The sequence below is a fragment of the Lepidochelys kempii genome, chromosome 7, assembly GCF_965140265.1.
Source record: "Lepidochelys kempii isolate rLepKem1 chromosome 7, rLepKem1.hap2, whole genome shotgun sequence".
NCBI lineage: Eukaryota > Metazoa > Chordata > Testudines > Cheloniidae > Lepidochelys > Lepidochelys kempii.
In genome coordinates, this window is record NC_133262.1 from 22452023 (window position 1) to 22474697 (window position 22675).

The following is a 22675-nucleotide window of genomic DNA, read 5'->3' on the forward strand; positions in this document are numbered from 1 at the left end:
GGAGTCTTTCCATCGAGTCCAATGGGTGGCATCCTTCCTCATTCACCTTCACTTGCTCTTATCCCCAGGCATGGAGTGCATCTTGCCATTATACTGGCAGGTGCATGGCCTGGAGCACAAATCCATTTGCTTCTCTGATCTCCAGCTTATGGCACCGAGAGCTCTTAAGCGCTCTGTGCAGAGAGGGGAAGGCAGAAAATAAAACAAGAATCCATAGCGGGGGAGGTAAGCCTGATCGGGGAAACAAGTAGAGAGTGGGAGGGAGGAAAGGAAGATGCAGGGTGAAGGTGGCCAAAGGTGCTCCCCGAAAGTGAGAGAAAGGAAGAGGCAGGTGTTTGACATGAGCAGTCTGGGCTCTTTCATGCGAGGTGCTAGGAGGAAGCCCTGCTGGTGTGGAGCATTGCCTGGAGCAGTGATTTCTACAGAAGCCAGCCCTGGAGGAAGGACACAGAGCAAACCATGGGAGGCGAGGGGAGGAGGGGGCAAGTTCTGTTACAAGCACATAGAGAACAAGAGAGATTCACTGGAAAGGAAAATTATATACATGATCTGTGCTGATGGAAACAGCATCTGCATACGCATAGCAGCTCCCTCTGACTTCCTCAGCTCCCCCGAGCTACTTTTAAGACCATATCTCGGGATGAAAGATACATCCTTAGAAATATTAGATTCCATTATAGCCTACATTTGGAGCGGCAGCAGAGAGGGAGGGGGGGTTGCGTTGCAAGCTCCTTGAGCTTTGCTTCCAGAACACACTGATGGGGGGTGCTGTGAGGGGGCCTGTGATAGGGGTGTAACCCCTTGGGGTTTAGCGAGCATGGCTCCTTTAAATCTTTTTCCTAAGCAGGGAGGAGGAGCAGTGAGAGAAAGGAGGGAAACTTCAGGTGGGGCTCTGGAGGAGGGAGAGGGAGAGAAAGGCTGCAGCCCGCAGGCCCTCAAAAAGTGAAGCAGCAGAGAACCTGCCTGAAGCCTGGGAAGGACAGGGTGGCCGAACGGGGACACCCCAGGACAGGAGCCAGGAGGAGCACTGTGCCAGGGAGGAATCGCCCGAGAAGGACAGGCTGGAGCTGGACCCAGCATCACTGCTGCCCAGAGCTGCATGGGGTTTTGAGTACTGGGGCTTGTGACTCTACATTGGGAATAAGGAGGGAGGCTGTAGCTAGTTAAGTGGAGAGGTAGTCGCTCTGTGTGGCTTTGCAGAGAGCGGCAGAAGAGGGCACTGGAGGGGTTTGTTGGGAAAAGTTCAGTGGAGCCGAAGACGACCAGGAGCACCCAAGACTCAGCACTGAACTGGAACTTTGCTCAGGTCTCCTGAACTGTGTGTGCAGACATATTGCTCAGAGTCTGCCCTCTCAGACTGTGCTGCCACTGGGCCTGTGGGGCCTTGGTTTGGATGCAACCCTGTTCTGCTGCTCCCCCTACATTTCCCCTTGTTGTTTTTCTCCTCTCATCCCTCTGTAAATAAATATCTCCCTTTGTTATAGCCATTGTACTTTTCCTGTGGGTGTGTGTGTTCACTCTGGGGGGTTTGGAACAGGTGCCCCTGGGGTGGAAGGGATTTTTTCCTGCTGCATTCCTGTGTGCGCCGTCGCTTGGCCAGAGCTGCCTGCAGAGCAGACTCCATCTTGCCCACGAGGGCGCTAAAGTTAGAGGGAGAAGTCATCAGTGGGTTGATGACATTCCCTCCACAGAACCCCACGACCTTGGGCAGTCTCCTGCTAGTCTGTGGCAGACTTCTGTCCACGTCACCAACTGCCAGCCCTCTTCGTACCCACCAGGGTACAAGAGAGACCTAGGACAGGAAGAGCAAGGAGTGCTGCAGGCTGGCTCTCACCTCCTTTACACCCATGCCACTCTCTTTGCTCAACCCAACCCACCTCTTTGGATGCCTCTTTGAACTCACCTCTACACCTTCGTTCGTGCTGCCCCATGTCTCCCTCCTGACCCTGCTCACTACACCTCCTCCCTCCCATTCTCACAGTCCCCTCTGAAAAGTCGCAGCTTCAAGGAGGCCTTTCAACCAAAGCCTTAGATTTAAAAAAAGAAACCTCAAGGTTCAGAGTAACAGCCGTGTTACTCTGTATTCGCAAAAAGAAAAGGAGTACTTGTGGCACCTTAGAGACTAACCAATTTATTTGAGCATAAGCTTTCGTGAGCTACAGCTCACTTCAAGATGTGCACATTATTCTCCCAGGGAACTTATCGACCTTGCCCTTGTCCTCCCTACACCGCTATGTCCCCCCAGCTCCTCATCTTGTTGTTGGTTTAACTCAGGCCCTGATTCTGCATCCCTTACTCCAAACAAGTAGCATAACAGTCCTGTTGGAGGCAGTACGATTGCTCACATAAGTTAATGCTACTCACTAGGAAAAAAGTTGCAGAATCAGGCCCTAAAGTTATACGATCTGCAGGACAGGGACATGATCTGTACTTGTTTTGTAAAGCACCAAGCGCATCTGAATTGCAGGGCATAGGCAGAATCATGTGGGAAGTCTGGGACCAGGATAGCAGGGGGACCAAAGGTCTGGACAGCGGAGCACGAGCAGAGCTAGGACAATTTGTACGACACCTGTCCATGCTACACCTGGCTCTAGCAACTACCAACAGCCCGACACTTTCCTGAGTTTTAAGCTATAGAAGAAAGAAGGAAAAAGGCAACAGCGGGAGGAGGAGCCTGGAAGAATCTGTGCAGTGAGCAGGGGCGGCAGTGATTCACAGGCTAGCAGCGAGCCCAGCCCCTGCCTTCCTTAGACTGCCATGCAGCACCCGGCCCCTGAAGCAATGCATTAAAATCCCATTTGCCTAATGGAGACTTATAACAAAAGCCTGACCTGTGCGACAGGGCTGCTCTATTCAACCGCAGCAGCATTCACATGCCTGAAGTTAGAAGGACGCCCGACTGCAGCTGTAGTAGAGTTACAGTTGCTCAGCCATTTCTGTATTGTTTGGGCCTCTTGTTTGTGATGCCCTCAAAGAAGCTTTATAAAAAAAATGTATTTTCCTGCTTCCACAAGGGACGAACACCAACTCCAACCCCCCTCCCCCTGTCCCACAGGGCTAGCGGAGCAGAAACGAAACCAGCTTCCTTTGCTTCGCTTCCTTCTTTGTGCACCAGCATCACCCCAGACGTTGTCCTCGTTCTGGGGGTAGGGGCTTTATGGGCAGTCTGCTGCCACACAAGCAACATGGGGAGCTCACACGGCCGGTGTGGTGGAGGCTCCAAGAAAGAACAGCTTTGCTAGGAGATATTAAGGGGTTCAGTTATTGACCACTGATGGTGCTTAGGGCCATCATTGTCACCACCTAGGGCAGAGCTCTGGGCCTCCTTGTTTTCTATGCCAACACCTGATGGCATTGTCTCACATACAGGAACTACACAGCAGATGGGCGTGTATGAGCCCAGGCGTGATTTCCCCAATCCAAAGTGCCATCCCACTCCCATCAATAAAGTTCCCCGCAGTGACTTTCCAAAATCCTGCCATCCATCTAGATCAGGTACCCTATCACCATTTGAACTTTTATGGGACCAGCTTCTGTTGGCGAGAGAGACAAGCTTCTGAGCTTACACAGAGCTCAAGAGCTTGTCTCTCTCACCCACAGAAGTTGGCACCATAAAAGATCTGACCTCCCGCACCTTGTCTTTCGAATATCCTGGGACCGACATGGCTACAGCTATGCTCCCTATGCCATCTGACATTCTCTGTTCCCCTGTGCCAATGGAAAGAGTTAGTTTCCATGCTAGTGGGGCTGCTGCTTTGTAATGGATTCATCTCTGCACAGGTGCCTATGTGAGTCTGAACAAACTTAAACTATGCAAAACTTTTGGTTTTTAGTAGATCAAAATGAAGAAACTGAGGAACTAGCCCCCATGTCCCTTAAACTTCCCCCCACCCTGTCCCCAGAGTCCCTCCGGTCCTGGCTCAAGACTTCAGAGAGATGCCACAATGGAAGTTCTGACCAAGAGATTCCAGAGGGGGGAACCACCCCACAAAGAAATACTAGGAACAGATCTGTTTGGGTTGTCCACAAGCGAGGTCTCTTTCACTTTCCTCTGAAGCAGCTGGGACTGGATGTCCCTGGGAAACAGAGTTAGGACACTGGACTGGATGATGTCCCTAACCTCTGTTTGCCAGAAGCTGGGAATGGGCGACAGGGGATGGATTGCCTGATGATTACCTGTTCTGTTCATTCCCTGTGGGGCACCTGGCACTGGCCACTATCGGAAGACAGGATACTGAGCTAGATGGACCTTTGGTCTGACCCAGTATGACCGTTCTTACGCTCTTAAGGATGGCCCCTACTCTGATCCAGTCCGGCAGTTCCTGTGATCCTACAAGCCAGCCCTCCCACCAGTACTCTCCCACTCTCATATCTATTATTTCCCCCCTCCTAGACGTCTAAGTTCAGATGAGTTCTCCCTTCAGAAGTGTGTTCCTATATTGATCTCTCTTTCTCTCCCTCTCTGGAATTCTCAACTCACTTTCAAGGCAGATTTCTCACTCATCTACGTAGCCAGAGAACACCGTCTCTATTCAAGTTGATAAGGGTAAGGGACCTAGCATAATGTCTTTATCTCTAAAGAGGATTCAATTTCCTGAAGAAGGGGGGGGGGGGGAGAGGGAGTTAACGCTTACAAGGAGTGCCCTGTCATCTGCATACGTTTGGACACAGAATGACTAACTGGATTAGCAAAGCAGCTGGAGTAGCCTTTAAAGGGTGTGCACCTGATCGGGACAGAAAACCCTCAAGTGGCAGGGCAAGCAGGGAAGGAACCTACACTAGGTTCTCCCTGGGGAAATTCCTACCCAATCATCCCATCACGGTGCGGGGAGAGTTTGCACCCCTGACCTAAAGACCAGCCTGCATGGCCAGCCAAAAACCCAATGGATTCACATGAATTCCAGGGTCAGTGGGAGGCCCCTACCATTGGTGCGGGGGTGGGGGGGTGTCTCTGCATCAGCTCTGGGTCTCTACTGCTCCACGAAGCATGGCTCAAATATAAGTATGCTGACAGGGCTCCCACAGTTGATGGCTGCCCCAAAGACACCCCCCCCACACACACACACACACTTTAAGGACAATCCCCACTGCAGAGGAAAGACCCCAGAAGGAGACTACAGCCTGGAGCTATACATTTTGTCACTCTGTGCTCTACAAAGCTGATATATGTCCCCCCACAGCCCAGCTCTTCTCCATAAACGGATCGCACCACCCATTGAGTCCCCTCCTCGTGAGCCAGGGTAAGGGAGGAGAAATCGTTGTCATAGAAGTTGCTAAATCCCTTTTCCATGCCGAAATGTGCATGGTACGAGGGAGTACAACAGAGCCCAGTGTTACTCTGTACGTTTCTCAGCCAGAGTTTTAGTGAAAACACACAGAGCCCTGGGCTCAGGACAGCTTGCTCTAGGCCTCAGACGTCACACTGAGAGCACTAAGTAGCTACCTCTTAACCAAAGGCCTCCCCCAGGGCATTTCAGGAAAAAGTTCAGCCTTGTCTAGTCACTATAGGTAGAACGGCAGACGTGCCCAGCACATTGAAAAAGTACACAGGCAAACCCTTGGTGCTAATCTAGGCTTAACAAACAGGAGTCTGGGTCGTCTTGCCACAGCTTTTTTGGAAAGGAAAGAGACTAGATTCTTCTCCGCGCGTCTGCTAGATGTCACACAGGGCTGGCCTTGAAAAATCAGCTGTGGGACAACCCTGTCAGCAGTCAACAGCACTTCAGTGAGAACTGGATAATCTGTATTGAGAGGTGCTATAGGCCTCCAACTCCTAGTGTCACGGTGATTCCTCTCTCTGCAAAGCAGAGCGAAGAGAGAATCATTGCGAGGCTCTGTCACAGCTCTCTCCCTTCTCAAAGCAGGTTTCGAAAATATTGATGAGGACAAAACAGATTAACTCATGGGGGCATTTATAAAAGAGAGTTCTAACCCCCTCCTCCTCCCATCTTGGATTTACCAGGAGGACTCCAAGACTCTCCCAGTTCCTGTTTGTTAATTGGAGCATGGAAATCCATAGCTTCCCAAAAGGGGCCATTACTGAGAATCCCCTACCTGTCTCCTTATCAGTGTCCTTCACTTGCAAGAGGTTACTACGGAAATCAGGAACAAGGCGCATTATCTTTGTCACTAATGCAAACTGACTTGTTTTCAAGCAAACCGAGCTAGTTTCTATTTTAATTCAAGCCTGGCGATGCTCAGGACAAGGTCTGCTTTCCTGGTGACGCTGTAATGCAGCAGTTACACTGGAAACAAGGGCTCTGATTCCCACCTGCACCTTGCAAGAGACCCAGCTCCGGATAGCAGTGGGCAAGTGGCAAAACTCTAAGCCCAGACGTGCGCACACATTAAAGCTGCACTACCGGCTGTTCTACCTTATGGCAACTTCCCACAGCTATATATATAGGCTGCTCTGCAGCCCAGAATAGCTGGGACGCTCGCACAAGCCCTCCAGCCCCAACACGCCTCTTCCCACCCGGACCCGCTCCATAGCATACTCCTGTGCCACAGATTGTCTGGGGACAGTGACACCGAGCCATTATGCCTGCCTACATCACCAAGGGAGTGCCTGCACCAGAGGAAATTACAAGAGATAGAGGACTGAATGCCATCCAGATGCGAGATCAAGATCTCACCTCCTCCTTGAAGAGAGTTGTGACAAGATTTTCCAAGTGATTTTGGTACCCGACTTGAGACACCTTAAAGGGCCTGATTTTCATCCCCCCTCTGGAAACCAGGCCCTTTTATGGCATCTAAAGTTGGGCACTGTAAAACGCTAACCGTTTATGAAAATTGTAGCAGACATCAAGAGATTTAGGTTGCAAATGTTGGAAAGGAACGTAAGAGAGGGAGAGGAGAGGCAATTTACAAAAACCTAACACCAGTTGAAGTGTATTCATGGATTTTTTAAAAAAGCTTTCAATATAAACAGCCTTTTGTGGTTGTTGATTTCAACATTCCCCTGGGCTATCGGAAAACCCAGCATGGCTGCGCTCTGCTGGAGAAACAGAAAACACAACCCACCAGAAATAGAAAGTGCAAGTAACCAGCCTGAGGTTTCCCTTCCCCCAAGCTGAGGAGGTCCAAAAAGTAAAACAAGCAGCAGCAAAGCGGAAAAGTAAAGGAGATTGCTTAAAATTCTTTCTGCTGTCGTCACCTGAGGCGATTAGCAGTAATGCAGGGAAAAACTTTCTAAGCCCCCCAAAGCAGAGCTCCCTATAACCAGGAAAAGGAGAAATGCCAATGAAATTCATTGATGCTAATCTATCGGGGGAAGGAGCCCATGTCTAGGATGCTGGTTGGAAGTACAAAGCCCTAAGATGATAAATCAGAAAGAAATAGGATAGAGTCCCCTTAGGTTGCTCTCTCAAAGATACATTCACAGGAGAGACTTTTTAAACAAGGTATTTTAAACTCATCTTTGACTACTGATGATTCATTTTCATTGTGGTCCCTTAAAAATAAAAAGGAGGGGAGGTAACATACTGTTCCCCTACCCGAGTCTCCCCTGCAGCCAGACCAAGATTCCCAGGGTCCTTTGAAAATGCACAGAGAGCCCAGTTCATGTGTGGCAACAGGAATCAAAGGCTCTCCACACATGGCAGGACCAGACCCACGATCTGCAAATGGATTTTAGCTGCAAATTCTGTGGGTGCCTTTCCAGAGCTCTGCTGAGAACACACTGGGCCAGGATTTCCACTGGTGTAAATTGGTGGATCTTCATTTGACTTCCCTTTAACTACTCCAATTTCAGCTGTCCCACAATTCTTCTGTCTTTCTATAACGATTTGAAAATCTCTCAAACCTTTCATCCTCAAGCAGAGGAATGATTCAACGCTCAGGCCCTTATCTCCTGACCTAAGTGAAGCTGCCCAAATGTAAAAGTAAAACATAATACATGGTGATCAGAAAACCAAACGGGAAAAACATTAACCTCGTGGAAAAGCACATTGTTCCTAATACAGAATTTATCAGGCTGACCTATAGATTTTCCTCTGCAAAATATGAAACCTGGATCCAAAAGGCTATTAACTTCTGAAGAGATCCATTAAAGCCACCTGTCTGCAAATGGTATTTAAATGTATTGCATCACCCTGGATACTGTCATGTTCTTTGGCTATGACTTGACTGCAGGGCACACAATTAAAATTGCCTCCAAACTCTAAAATCCTTGACGTAAAGAAAATAATAAAAATGTTCAACAGCCTTGAACAAGGACTTTTCTATCAGCTCCAACCCAGAGACCATAAATATTAATGCATCCATAATTAGCCTTTTTAAATAATGCATCCAAAATCAAACCTCAACCTGGTAATAAATCAGGCAGGGATTTTTGTTACGGGTTTTTATTTCTACGTCATGCCCATAAAATAAAATGCCACTTTCCTCAGCATCTTTACCCTCTAGATCAAGACGATGGGCCCCCAATCTGGCCATAGTTGATGCCACTTGTAGTTAAAAGTCTTGTTTCTTTTACTGATTTATTTTTTTAAATCACACCTGCTTTTTAAATTTGCAAAATAATGACATGCAACTTTCCCCAGCACAAGCTGACTAACGTTACTGAAATCTCATGACACGAAAGGAGACAGAGCTCTTTTCTTGGGTCAAGGTGAGAGAGAAAGTCCAGTTCAAAACTCTCTTCCCCCCCTCGCTCTGCAAGGGAGAAAAGATCTGCTCTCTGAAGAAGTGGCAGGTGGTACCAAATTGCCAGACACGGGACCAGCCTCACCTCCCCAACACAAAACACTTGGAGGTAGCATTCCTGTCTGTACGTCACAGCCTCCACTGTTCACCTCACAGTCCTGACTGCTCTGATGCCAGCCTTTAGGCCCCAGAGACCCTTCCCAATTCCGCTTGGATACAGACATCTCAACTGCTTTTCCCCTGATCGAAGTTGAAAACTCGGCTTGTTTGATGAATTGTCTTTGAAGAGGCTTTTTGTAGCAGAGCTCCAGGCTGCCCCTTTGATTTGGAGCTAAACTCTTCTGCAGGAAACTTTCCAATACACATTGTCAGACATTCACTCTGCTGGAATCATTGATCACCGTCTCTTGAATACATGGTTTCTGGCAGAACAGAACCACTCACATTCTTGAGCTCTGAATTTTTCGCCCAAATACACACCAGACTCTTCTCTAACTAAAGTTTGCATACTACACTTATTGCCATATGACTTATGAGGAGAGGCTGAGGGAACTGGGATTGTTTAGTCTGCGGAAGAAAAGAATGAGGGGGGATTTGATAGCTGCTTTCAACTACCTGAAAGGGGGTTCTGAAGAGGATGGATCTAGACTGTTCTCAGTGGTACCAGATGACAGAACGAGGAGTAATGGTCTCAAGTTGCAGTGGTGGAGATTTAGGTTGGATATTAGGAAAAACTTTTTCAGGAAGAGGGTGGTGAAGCACTGAAATGGGTTGCCTAGGGAGGTGGTGGAATCTCCTTCCTTAGAGGTTTTTAAGGTCAGGCTTGACAAAGCCCTGGCTGGGATGATTTAGTTGGGGATTGGTCCTGCTTTGAGCAGGGGGTTGGACTAGATGCCCTCCTGAGGTCCCTTCCAACCCTGATATTCTATGATTCTACCATTCATACTATCTAAGCATGGGGTATACCAGCCATCACTGCATATCCCAATAGTCCACATATTTTATCACAAGCATGGCTCAAACACCCTGTAGATCCACACTGAAAGAAGGTCCCAAAAAAGTCTGGATAGAAAGCTAATCCACAGTTACTTCCACTTAGAAAACTCTTGGGCAAATGCCCCACCATACGTAGGATGTTCCATTCAGCCTTGCAGGAACGTCCCAACCTGCCATCCAACAACCCGAGGAAAACACAGGATTTCATGAGTTCTGCACAGCCAAGTCATTCCTGCCCTGCATGTTAACTGTTCAGAGGAGTAACAAGATGCTCGGCCCCTGAAAGAGGAGTTTGAGTCACAGGAATTGCTAAGGAGTCTGCATTCTGGTAAGTATCCACCTCGTTCCTGTTTCTTCCAAAGCTTTCCAAAAAGAAAATCCTAGTTTTCAAATGAGCTTCTGCTGTGAGCAGCGACTGTAGAAAAGAGGCACTGTGGGGCTCCACGTTTAGCATCTCACAACTGCTTCCAGGTCCCAGCGCTCCGTTTACAAGTAAAGAAACTGGGTGGGTGCGGGGGGCTATCCAACTGCCAGTCCTGCAAACTCATCGTAGGCTCAGAATGTCACACTTTTGGGCTCTTCCCTTCCCGGTTCTGCGGGCCAAGTTATGCCTTCACAGACTCCCTACTGTCTTGAGTGCCACCTGTGCAGCACAACGGCCTTCTGCGAGATTGCACAGGTGTATCTGACTGGGACTTTGCAAACAATTCTGTTGGAGAAGCAGCAGGAATGGACTCCCCCTCCCTCTCAATTAGCTGCACAACAAGGATGGGATGGATTTATAAAGCATGACTGTTTAGAGGTTTCCCCTGGTCTCAGGGGCCCTGGCCCAGTCCTTGCCCCTTCGCTACACCAAACGTAAGGGGAAGACCAGATGGCTTAGATCACCAACAATCCTACCCCAAATCTCAGTGAGCCATAGCACACAGTTAGCACCCTCTGGGCCTGTCTACACACGTTTCTTAGGTGCATAGCTGGCATCTCTCCCTACCTGCCTCTGCCTGTCTCCATCTCTCATGCCCTACTCTGACCCCTCCCCAGAACGCACTCACGCAGCCCAGGTCACTTACGACTGATGGACGCTGCAGTTGTAGAAAATGAAATCCACAGCAGCAAACTTCTTCCCAGTCTCCTTGGATTTCAGGTAGAGCTTCACCACCCGCTTGTCGCCTGCAAGGGAACAAGGTTTATGCACTGTTCAGAGAGGGGCCCCGGGCAGAAAGGACATGGATCAGAGAGAGACCTATGGAACCGAACACATGGCTCAGCAGCGAGCGATGGAGGCCTGTGTGGGGGTTGACTGAGGCACGAAGCGATCCCAATTAACCCCAAATAGCTAACAAAATCACCCAGTTATTGAGATAAAAAGGGAGGGCTCTCCTTTAGGAAGCCTCCTGATTGGCTGGCAGGGTTCAGAGGACAGGCAAGGTTGCTCTGCGCGGAGCTGGCAGGTCGGGGGGGCGGGGGAGAGGGAAGGGGAGGGATCGGAGGGGCACACACCCTGGATTGTGTTTATGGTAGCAGCAAGGTGAGGGGCTGAGGAGGGCACCCAAACCAGATACTGGAAGAGTCTAAACCAGCGCAAGAGTCTAGTGGAGTCTACTGCAAAATCAGCCTGTTTGGAAAATGCTCCAGTGCTAAGGAATGAGGTGCCACAGAGCCCTGTAGGGTACCACAGTGCTAGACTGGCAGTCAGACGCTCGGGCCATCTACAGGCAGCTGTGCCCAAGAAGCAGAAGAGGGTGAGGGCAGAGCACAATGAAGCATCTACCCCCTTTTTAGCTGCAGTCTCCCCTCTCTTACCCACACAGCATATTAACCATCGCCTCCAGGAGCCGAGTTCTTGGCAGACGCCCCTGCGTCCAGCTATACAGGAACAGACTCTCTGTGTAACAGGTCACTACACCATTTGGCCCAGAAGGAGGAGTGGCCGGGCCAAATCTCACTGGCGTTGTGACCCCTTGTCCCAGGTCACCATGCCACTCACTGAAATTTGGCCTGCTCCTAACCTCCCCCAGCAGTGTCACTGGAATGTGCCCCTGACTCACAGCTCTATCCCGGAGACAGGTGGCTGCTGGAATTTGGGATCCCAGTTACATGCACATACAAGGGCGCAGAGAACAGAAACAGCCTCTCCCTTGCTGCACGTCCAGCACCACAGCATCAGCACCGCTGGACATGGAAAAGAGCTGCTACGCTCACCCAACCATCTCCCCAGGGCCAATGCAGGACTGATCCTGACAGGGCATTCCCTCATGTCTGGTCCAGGCCAGCTTTAAATGACTCAAAAGATAGGGCCTCTGCACTGCTCTCCTGGGGAGACTACAGCCCTGCTCATTTCATCCAGGGGGCAGGGGTGGTGTGTATGTGTTGCAACAGGGCATGCCTGAATGCCCACACCCTGACCACATGTGTATTGACACACTTTACCCCTCTCCTCTATCTGGAGGCAGAGAGGGGGAATGTCACACACATTTATGCTATAGATAGCTAGAAAGAGCCAGGGCTTTTAATGCAAGTTTAAAATATACAGGCTGGGAATGGCTGAGCTGCCATCAACCTATTCCACGCATTCATGACTCCTCGCTGCCTTCTAGGTCTACAACTCTACGGTAAGTGCAGAACTAAGTCATACGGGGAAAGCTTGGTGGCCAGCCCAGCTCTTCTCTGCACGTGGCTTCCATGGGAAGATCCTGCAAGGTATGTCAGGCAGCCACTGCAAAGGTGACATGGGCCAAGTGTGGTTCCTAAACTCACCCCTGCCCCTGGTGATGGGGATAACATCCTTTGCAGATGGAGAGCTACAGTAGATCCTCCCGTCTTCAATGCGGCTCTCGGACTCCGTGAAATCTTCAAAGGAGCAGTTCACCCCAGCAGAGAGATCTGGGACGTTCCAGGCCTGCAGAACCAGCTGGGGAAAGGAGGGAGAAATATCACACAGAGAATCAGCTAATAAGAGGAACTCATTAATGATCAACCAGACCAAGCCCAGCCAACAGGCCAGGCCAGGAACAGTACCCATATGCTCCCCGAAATCCAGCAGGGAAGTCCAGCCCCCAGTCCGTAAGCAAACACTTGCCCATTCCTGAAAACCAGGGGACAAGGAAGGAGGTGAGATTCAGAGAGTGGAAGGCCAGAAGGGACCATTAGATCACATCTAGTCTGATCTCCTGCATAGAATCATAGAAGATTAGGGTTAGAAGAGACCTCAGGAGGTCATCTAGTCCAACCCCCTGCTCAAAGCAGGACAAACCTCAACTAAATCATCCCAGCCAAGGCTTTGCCAAGCTGGGCCTTAAAAACCTCTAAGGATGGAGTTTCCACCACCTCCCTAGGTAACCCATTCAGACACAGGAAATCAAATGCCTTACAAAATCTACGTACATTACATCTACACAGTTACCTTTGTCAACCAAACGTGCAATCTGATCAAAGACTCAATTCAAGTTTGTTTCCCAAGACCTATTTTCCATAAAACTATGTTGACCGGCATTAATTATATTCCTATCCTTTAACTCTTTATCAGTTGAATCCCATATCAGTTTTTCCATTACTTTGCCCAGGACTGATGTCAAGCTAAGCAGCCTGTAGTGAAGCAAGTCATTACAACAGCCCTTTCTGAATATTGACACATGAGCATTCCTTCAGTCTTCTGGAATCTCCCCCTATATTAACAGAGATTTATTAAACTCTAACATCAGTGAGCCAGATATCTCGTTAGCCAGCTCCTAGGTGCCAGTTAACTGGGTCTGCTGATTTAAAAATGCTTATCCCTAGTAGATGTTATTTAACAGCCTCATTAGTTACTAATGGACTGGAAAGTACTTCATCAACCTCATGTGATACGAGTACATCAACCTGCTTCTTTCCAAAAACAGAACAGAACGATTTATTGAACAGTTCTGCCTTTTCTGCATCATTATTAACAATTTTACTACCTCCAGGATTTCTTTTGTTACTGATATACTTAAAGAAATCCTTATTATCCCTAGTCCTGCCAGCAATGGATTTTTCCATCTTTAGCTTCCCTTATCAATTTTCTGGATTTCAGAATTTGTAATTTATAATTGATCGCTATCTATTTACCCTTTTTTCTATTTGTTCGATACTGCATTTTTATTGCAAATTGTTGCCTTCACTTTGCCACAGCACCAGAATGAAGCTAGCACGGGTGACGCTTAAACACCCCCAGGCTGAGCAGCTTACCGAGACCTCGGACATGGTGACCGATATGTTCTTGGGCTGGACGGTGAGCTGGACGCACTGGCGCAGGTCCGAGGCAAAGCGCTGAGGCTCATCAGCCCGCTCACATCGGTCCTTCCGCGAGCAGCTGCAGAGGGATAAAACAGCCATAGTGAGGACAAGGAGAATCCCCCGAGCTCAGAGCTAAGCACCACCCAAACCTGTGGGAGGGCCAGTCACAGGGAGTTACTGCTACACTGAGCTTTACACAGAGCTCAGAGGCTGGCCAAGACTAGAGGACCCACATGCTGCAAACTCACAGGTCAGAGCTTTACCAGGGTGGGATGGAGAATGGACATCACATGAGAGGCAGGCTCAGGAGCCCTCCTAAAACCCTGAACAACTACGGCCGATCCCAGAGCAGGTGTTTGGACAGGATGTATCACACCCACCAGGCAGCACCCCTGGCTACTCTAGCCCTGGGTACCTCCAACGGCTCTCTTCCAAGGCATCCCAACCCAGCACTGCAGCACTCCTTGCTACTCTAGAATGGATACACCACACAACTCTGCCGATGCACCCCAACCCAGCACTGCATCATCCCTTGCTACTCCAGCCTTGGTACACCACACAGCTCTGCCAATGCACCCCAACCCAGCGCTGCAGCATGCCCCTGAATATTCTAACCCTCTCCCCCAGTTCTTTGATGGTGCTCTCATCTAATTGTGTGGTGGCCTGGGGTGGCATGAGAAATTGTTTTCCACTTGTACCCTACACCCTGCTATGGGCTCAGGTCTTCAGAGGATAGTGCACTAACTTACTCCCTCCCCTTGCACCAGTAACTACCAGTTCCTCCAGAACATGCTGAAGCTCCCCCGTCTTTCCTCTATGCTCTCAGTGCTTCTTTCCCCACAGTACATCAAGAAAGCAGCTCTTGATTAACCAGCCCTCATGGCCTGGGGGCCGTTCCCCCACTCTGCAGCCCCTTCAAGACGCACTGCTTCCTCGTAATGAGTTCGAAGAACTTCCCTTTGCTTCCCCTCCCTTTATCTGCAACAACATTATTGCATTATGGGAAAAAGTCTAATTAAGTGGAGGGCAACAAGAAAAAGAAATGCCTGGACACATTTCAAGGTCCTGGCGGTAATCTGGGTGATTTATCCCCTGAGCAGATGCCAGTGCCACACCGTATCTCAGAGACCCCAAAATATGCTCTGTCCCATCCTTCCCCGACCCCCAAGGGATCATGGAGGGAAATGGCAGCTCAGAGTTTAATTAAACGCCCTGCATGGCTAGAGAGGCAGAGCTTTGCCAGGGAGAGACACACTTCCAAGGTGTTTTTCAATTCCAACCCCCAAAAGAAAATCCCCAAACTTTGTGCTGGTTTTTCTACCTTCCATGCCATTTTGCCACCCGTCCTGCACATGGAGCTGAGGTCTGGGAGCCTGGCTGCCAGGTTAAAGGCCTTCCCTCCCAGCTGTCCAGAGCAAATTACAGCCCATTCACACCGCCCCCTCCCTGCAGTAAGTACAGGTGAGGGATGACTGCCTGCCTGCGATTTGCCTCTGAAACGACACTATGACTTCGATTCCTGCCAGACACAGGTGGGGGGGGAGGGCAGAGTTAGGGGCCCCTGTGGTTTAGCCTCTCCGCCTATCCAGGCAGCTGTGCCGGCATCACTGCTAACCACAGGAGTCTGTGGCTGACCACATGTGCACCACAGCGGGATGTCCCCGTGCTGGGGGAGCTATTGCCCAGCTTATTGGGTCTGACCTGAAATCTACCCTGGGGATCGAGAGAGAGGCGTCAGGTTTTGGCCCTTGGACGGCATGAGGCCCAGCGAGTCTGGAAAAGGAAGGTCCGGGTGAGGCCCCCGGCCAGAAGATCACTGGCTCCATCCAGCAGAAGCTCCCTCGGACTGCACCACACCCCATGTTTGGGTCTCTCCTCCCCAATTTCCCTCTGCTTCTTGCCTACCCCTCCCACCCACAGGCCCACTACAGCTTGGCTGTCAGTGTGAGGGGATGGCTCACCACACTAAGGCTCAGTGTGTAATGCCTCAGCTACCCACACAGCCACTGGGACAAATCCCAACAGGCTCAGCTCAGCCTTTTGCCCTCCAGAACCAATCAACTTGGTTCCATGCAGGTTACTGCATGTGGGTCCTTCAGAGTGGAGACACGGAGCTTCTGCCTGCTCCACATGGACACTGAAGATCCCAGGGCACACTGAGAAAGAGCAGGGCTTTGTCCACTGAGCACTGACTGCTGCCCTCCATGCCTGAGGGGCTGCATTTTGGCTGGGCTGTGCACACAAAGGGAGAGGCGCTATGGTGCAAAAGGCAGGAGATTATTCTCCAGCGTCTCTCACCCGCTGCCTGCACTTTGCAGCCCACCTTCACTGTTAAGGATGCTGTCACACAACAGGGCCTTGGCTCTGTGCAGATCTGACTGTGCCCGCTGCCTCTCCCCAAGCTGCACCATCACACGACGTGCAACAGCAGAGCCGGCTGCCTTGGCTACCTACAATGGCTTTGTGCTGAGCCTCAGAGGTAAAACTCCTGCTTTCCACAGGCCTGAGTATCAGAGAGGTTAGCTCCAGTACTTCTGGCCTAGATGGCACAGTGCAATCAGGCACATTTGCATGTGTGAGAGAAACCGGAGTAAACATCACAGCATAAAGAGACGGGCAGCCCCTATTAGCTCCCCGAGTCCATCGCCCACTACAGGCTTAGCCCCCCTGTACATTTCCTAGGAGCAGAGGTTGCTGGAGGCAGGCCCGTGGACAGCAGTTCCGGGCCCCAGGCACGCACAAGCCGCGGACGTGGTGCACGTGACATTTGGGCGGTGCTGCACCTGCGCTGCTGGGTGTGCTCTCCCGGCACAGCCAGGGCTTCTGCATGCCCACCCGGCAGGGTTCCCAACTGTCTAATCACACAGACCCAAAGGCCTTTGTTCTGCCCCCTGCCCCACCCCTTCCCCGAGACCATGCCCCTATCGCGCCCCTTCTCTGAGGCCCTGCCCCCTGCTCACTCCATCCCCCCTCCCTCCATCGCTCGCTCTCCCCCACCCTCACTCACTTTAACCAGGCTGGGGCAGGGGGTTGGGGTGCGGGGTGCAGGCTCCGGGAGGGAGTTTGGGTGTGGGAGGGGCTGTGGGCTCTAGGAGGGAGTTTGGGTGTGGGCTCAGGGCTGGGACAGGGGGTTGGGGTGCAGAAAGGGGCAGGGGGTCGGTGCTTACCTCGGGCAGCTCCCAAAAGCAACTGGCACCCCTTCCGGCAGCAGCTCTTAGGCGGGAGGCCCAGGGCTCCCTGCCTAAGTTCCCTCTAAACTGCATGTCTATAAAGCCCCATGCAGAGGCTATGGGCTGCGGCGGGAAGAGATACTTCTCCCCCAGCATGGACTTGTTGGGGCGGGGAGAGGCACCCCTCCCCGCCAGCCTCAGCACGGACCAGCCCCACACTTGCCACAGCTGGGGGAGAGGAGCCCCTCCTTCAGCCCCGAGCTGCTGCGGCAGGAGAGGGCTGGGGGGAGTCCTCTCTCCCCATCACAGCCACGGGGCAGCCTGTACACCAAACCCCTCATCCCTGGCCCCACCCAGAGCCTACACCCCTCACCCCCCAACCCTCTCTCCCAGCCCTGAGCTTCCTCCCGCAGCCAGAACCTCTCATTCCCGGCCCCACCCCAGAGCCTTCACCCATAGCTGAAGTCCTCATCCCCCCTCACCCCAGCCATAAGACCCCTCCTGGATCCCAAACCCCTCATTCCTGGCCCCACCCTAGAGCCCGCACCCCCAGCCAGAGCCCTCCCACACACACCCTGCACCCCAACCCTCTGTTCCAACCCTGAGCCCCTCCCACACTCCGAACCCCTCAGCCCCACCCCCACCCACATGAATTTTGTTATGTGCGCCGATATGTCACACATCACCCCCATATTGGTGCATATAACTGCACATGGATGTAAAAAATTAGAGGGAACACTGGTCTCCGTGCGTCACTGCCCACAAGCACCACCCCTACAGCTCCCACTGGCCGCAATTCCCGACCAATGACAGCTGCGGAGTCGGTGCTGGGGGGAAGGGCAGTACACAGAGATCCCCTCTCCGGGGGCCGCAGGAACATGTCAGTTGCTTCCGGGATCAGTGCGGAGCGAGGGCGGGCAGGAAGCCTGCCTTAGCCCTGCTGCACTGCCGGCGGCCCCTGGGCCCTTTTAAATCTCCTGGGACCCTGGGCAATTCCGCCACCCCCAGCCCCACCTCCCCCACCCGCCGCTGCCCTGGCGGGCCTGGCTGGAGGCAGCCTAGGAGACTGAGGCCATGGTCAGCGTCAGGACAAGCTCTCCCCATGCCCTCTGCCACCCGTGCTGTAGAGCGACTCCAAGGCTCTCAGTCTGTGACCGCTCTGCTGAGGCTATTCACAAGGGTGGGACTTAGTGCCTGTCATGGTGGTAGCTTTGTGCTATGGGCACTGGTCTGCTCAGGACTGGGCTGAGTCCCAGCAACTCAATTCACACCAGGCTCCAAACCACCATCAAACCACATCTGGTCACAAAGGGGAAAGTCAACACAGGGATGAAATGCCCTGGACTCCAAAGGGCTAATGGGGCAATCCAGACTCTGATAGTGCAGCACCCTGGATGCCCAGAAGGGCTGGGGAACAGCTGAGCAAGGGCGAGCTTCTCCATTGCCATGTGGCCTGCATAAATGTGTGCTGCAGGGGGATGGGAAGCTCCTGCCCGTCAGGGAGGGAAGCTTCATGTCTAATCCTTAGCTACCCGGCAGATCTGACACTCAGAATCCTCTGTGCGCTAGATGGCTGGCGACTCGGAGCAGGCTGCCATCAATCACCCTCACTTCTTTCCAGGGGACACAGCGCAGCCAGAGAAGCCAGCGAGAGACAGCACAAGCAAGGCGGATGAGCCCTTATCTCCCAGTCTGGTCTGCCACCAGCTGGAAATTGGTGGGGAACCAACCTCACAGCCAGTGCCCCTCTCTGAAGGGCTCTCATCTGCACCCACACGCTCCACGGAGTCAGTGAGAGGCGACACCACCCACAGCGGAGGAAGCTGAGGGTCACATCTGCTGAGATGGGCTATTCTTCCTTTCACTGGGGTTTGACCACAGCTGTAGGGGCTGAGCACGTACACAGATCTCAGCAGGAGCACCTTGAGAAGCCACCCAAGCAAGGCTAATTGGCCAGCACCTCTGGTGAGGACCCGAGAGGGAACAACGGGAGGCTGCAGGTCAGCACTAAGAGGCCCTGGCTGAGCTGTGTGAGGGGCCCAGGACTGGGATGGGATGGGATGGGGGGAGGCTGGACAGTGCCCTGGACTAGGATAGTAAGACAGGTGAGGAGCGATGGGCATTGGCACGGACCCTGCCTGTATTGCGCTTGGCTCTAGCAAGGCCTATCGTCAGTCCCTGCAGGCGCAGCAGAGTGGCATCCAATCTGTTTAATGTGGAAGGCACTCAGATACCACGGTGATGGGCAGCAGTACAAACCCATACAGACGAAGGACATGCAACAAAAATCCAACAGCACGCTCAGCGCCCAACGAAACAGGGCTCTGTTATGCCGGGTTGGGGCGGGGATTCATGTCCTTGCTGGTCCTGGGAGACCCAGCTGGGCCCCAGCTAAGGGCTCAGGGGAAGCCATGAGGGTTTGCCCTGGGCAGCCCGGCAGGTGACCGGGGAGAGAGGGCAGGTGTGCAGGGCTGGGGCACAGACACCCAGCATGAGCCCGCCGTACTCACAGGTTATGGAGGACACACCAGCCGCAGTGGGGGTCCCTGGAGCCCAGGCACAGCGCACAGCTCTTGTATTGCTCACAGCTCTCCACGGGCACTCGTGTCACCTGGGGGGGAGAGAGAGAGAGAGAGAGGTAGATTGTGAACATGCCCATCAGAAAGCCCCAGGCCAGCCTGTTCCTACCCACCCACCTCTTGGGGAGCCCCACAACACACACCAGGAAAGGGGGCTGGGCTCGGCGGAGTGGGGGCAGCACCGGGGGCAGATGGAACCAGAGCCTGGAGAGAGTGGGGACAGAAGGGAATGGGGGAGATGTAGGGATCCTGCAGGACAGATGGAATGGGTAACTGGGGAGCAGGAGGGGAATGGGACAGGGAGGGGAGGAACAAGGCAGAAATGAGTGACAGCGAGGGAGGAAGGGAAGGTGGGTCGCACTATGATGACGGTGGCTCAGGCCCATGATTAAGGGAAGGCTGTAGGGTACACTTCCCTCATGCTGCTGGATCCCATGCCCAGTTAACCCCACCCTTGGACATGAAGGGATTAACAAAATATAGGGGCAAGCCCCAGGCTTGTTTCGAGCCCAGAGCTGAAGACATGAGGTGCCCCGAGTGTTTCTTTGAGGCTGAGGATGGGTGCAGTGGGGCAGCAGGCAGAGACCCTTCTCCTGTGCTTTCATCTCATGTCGTGCTCCCCAGAGACAACCCAGTGCCTATGAATCCAGCAATGGGGCGAGGAGCCCAGTCTCCACCCCTGTACAAGCTCTTGAGGCTGGGGACACACAGAACCTTTCCCTCCCATCTGTGCGGCCACGGTGAGCACATGACGTGAGCAGGTGCCCTCGCTGACTCCACCGTACCCTGAGTCCCACAGCTTGGGGCACGCAGGCAGCATGGTGCCTTGCAGCCTGGCTACCCTGGGTGAAGGGTGCCCTTGGAGTTCCCTGGGGGGCTATAGGTGTCCCCTACCCATATGCGGGGGTGTCTGTTAGATACTCAGCAACAGTGCATGGGGCCAGCTTCTGAGCAGAGGTGGCTCTCCTAATAAAGGCCTAGAGGGTCTGTTAACACTACAGCTTGCCTCATGACTTGAGCCTCAGCTGGCAGTGTCTATACCTAGGGCAGGACTTTCAGAGATAGGCAGCTAGATTTAGGGTCAAGGGGCAACGTTTAGACACCTGATTTTTACAAGTGCTGAGACCAGATTGGCCAGTGTGCCCTCCCCTCAGTCTCAGGCAGAGAGCAGCACGACCTGGGTGAGCATTTATTTGTGCTTAATGCCCCCAGGGAGCATTGACTTCAAGGGTCAATGAGGTGAAATCTGGTCTCCAGGAATAGCAGTCTCATGAGCCCACTAGACGGCAGGTTATTTCACTCTATAAACAGCTCCCTTCTTGTCCCTCAAGAAGCCCATATAAGCATGACCACAAACACCAATGGGGGGCATCATGGTTGTATCCCAAGCACTAGTGCGCATGAACCGCAAATGCCCAATCCTGGGAAAACTCCAGTGCTGCCCCCTGCTTCAAGGAGCTGCAGACCTGGCTCCTTCCCAAGCCAGATGTCCCTGTCTTTCGCTCTCCTTATTATCGAATCATAGAAATGTAGGGCTGGAAGCGAGCTCAGGAAGTCATCAAGTCCAGCCCCCTGTACTGAGACAGGACCAAGCAAATCTAGATCATCCCTGACAGGTGTTTGTCCAACCTGTTCTCAAAAACCTCCAGTGACGGGGATTCCACAACCTCCCCAGGATCTTTGTCCCTCCCCATCACTCCAGGGCAAAATCCTGCAGTTGGGACAACAGTTAGACCAGGTCTCCACTCACTGTTCCCTCTAAGCTGTGCATGTGTGCACGCGCACACAGATCCTAAACCCCGCGCACCCGGTGAAACACCACACGCACAAAAATTTGCACGGAAGCACAAAAATTTGCACAGAAGAAAGTTTTTTTGCGCACACAGCCTGTCAAAATTTAGAGGGAACATTGTCTTCACTACAGACTTCTGCTGGCATAACTCAGTCAGCCAGGGGTGTGAAGAGGTGGGACCCCTGACGGGCAGAGGCCCTAGTGTAGACGCAGTTATACAGCTAAGCTGCTCTTTCACCCATACAGCTCATTTTGCTCATGCGTGGGACTTTCGCTATACTGGTACAAAATGCAACTTTGCCGGTCTAGCTCCGGCTATACGAGCAACGCTTTGCCAGTATGGTACATCGGTATCCCAATACCTGTACAGCGCTCCTAGCGTAGCCATGGCCTTCCTTGTTGCGGCCACCAGTGATGTTCCAAAGAGCAGCAGCATTCCATAAGTTACAGCTGTGACAGGCTAACAGCCCTGATGGACAATGGCCAGATGCTAACCCTGCAGCCGCAGGGAAGAGGGGAGATTTTAAAAGGAGCAGGGTCGGTAGGATGTTCACCCCTAATCTGGTCCTCAATGACCTGGAGGTCACCTGGCATGGTTGGAAAGAACCCTACAACCTTCCATACCTAATGTACAGTCTCCTGTGGGTAACAGTCTGAGCTCCCCTGCTGGTAGCTAAGAAGGGGAAGAGAGACTGGAAACTCCTGGACTATGTGAGGACACCTCTGCTTGCCCCAGTGGGCCCCACACAACCTTAGCTCCTTAGAAAGCTCAATGGTGAGAGGGAGGGCAGGCGAGGCTGCTCTGTATCTGTTCTGAGCAGCCAATGGAACACTGAGTTCATTTCAACCCAGAGGCAAAGGCGCTAAGAAAAGCTACATTATTTCCATCAAGAATTATTGAACCTTGAGAGAGAAAAACAGCTCACAAGGGACCTAAGAGATCCAGTGTACCCAGCACAGACACAGCCTCTCTAGTGCTCTCTGGCTTTCATGGAAAGGGATGCACGGCTGTGCCCAACATTTTTCAAACTCCTTTCAAAGACTTATGCCCCTCAACCCTGACCTTCAGTCCCCCATCACCCCACTATCCCAGCCCTGCCCTCCTCCTACAGCTTTGCTAATCCCCCTCCACTCTGACCCGCAGCTCCTCCTGCTACTCTAACCCTGAGCTCCTACACAACTCTTCAGACACCCCTCAATCCTGACCAGCAGCCCACCACTGCTATTCTAGTCATGGG

The 22675-nt window shown here is 52.2% G+C and overlaps 1 protein-coding gene across 4 annotated transcripts in view; it reads right to left on the reverse strand.

Moving 5' to 3' along the window:
- PLXNA1 (plexin A1) overlaps nucleotides 1–22675 on the reverse strand; it is a 274489-nt gene that overhangs the window by 115442 nt on the left and 136372 nt on the right. For all 4 annotated transcript variants that reach the window (XM_073351348.1, XM_073351345.1, XM_073351346.1 and 1 more), the window contains 4 exons: nucleotides 19577–19677; nucleotides 13849–13972; nucleotides 12400–12553; nucleotides 10713–10812 (listed from right to left, as the gene is read on the reverse strand). In XM_073351348.1, coding sequence (XP_073207449.1) covers nucleotides 10713–10812; nucleotides 12400–12553; nucleotides 13849–13972; nucleotides 19577–19677 — 479 coding nt within the window. The remainder of the gene's footprint in view (nucleotides 1–10712; nucleotides 10813–12399; nucleotides 12554–13848; nucleotides 13973–19576; nucleotides 19678–22675) is intronic.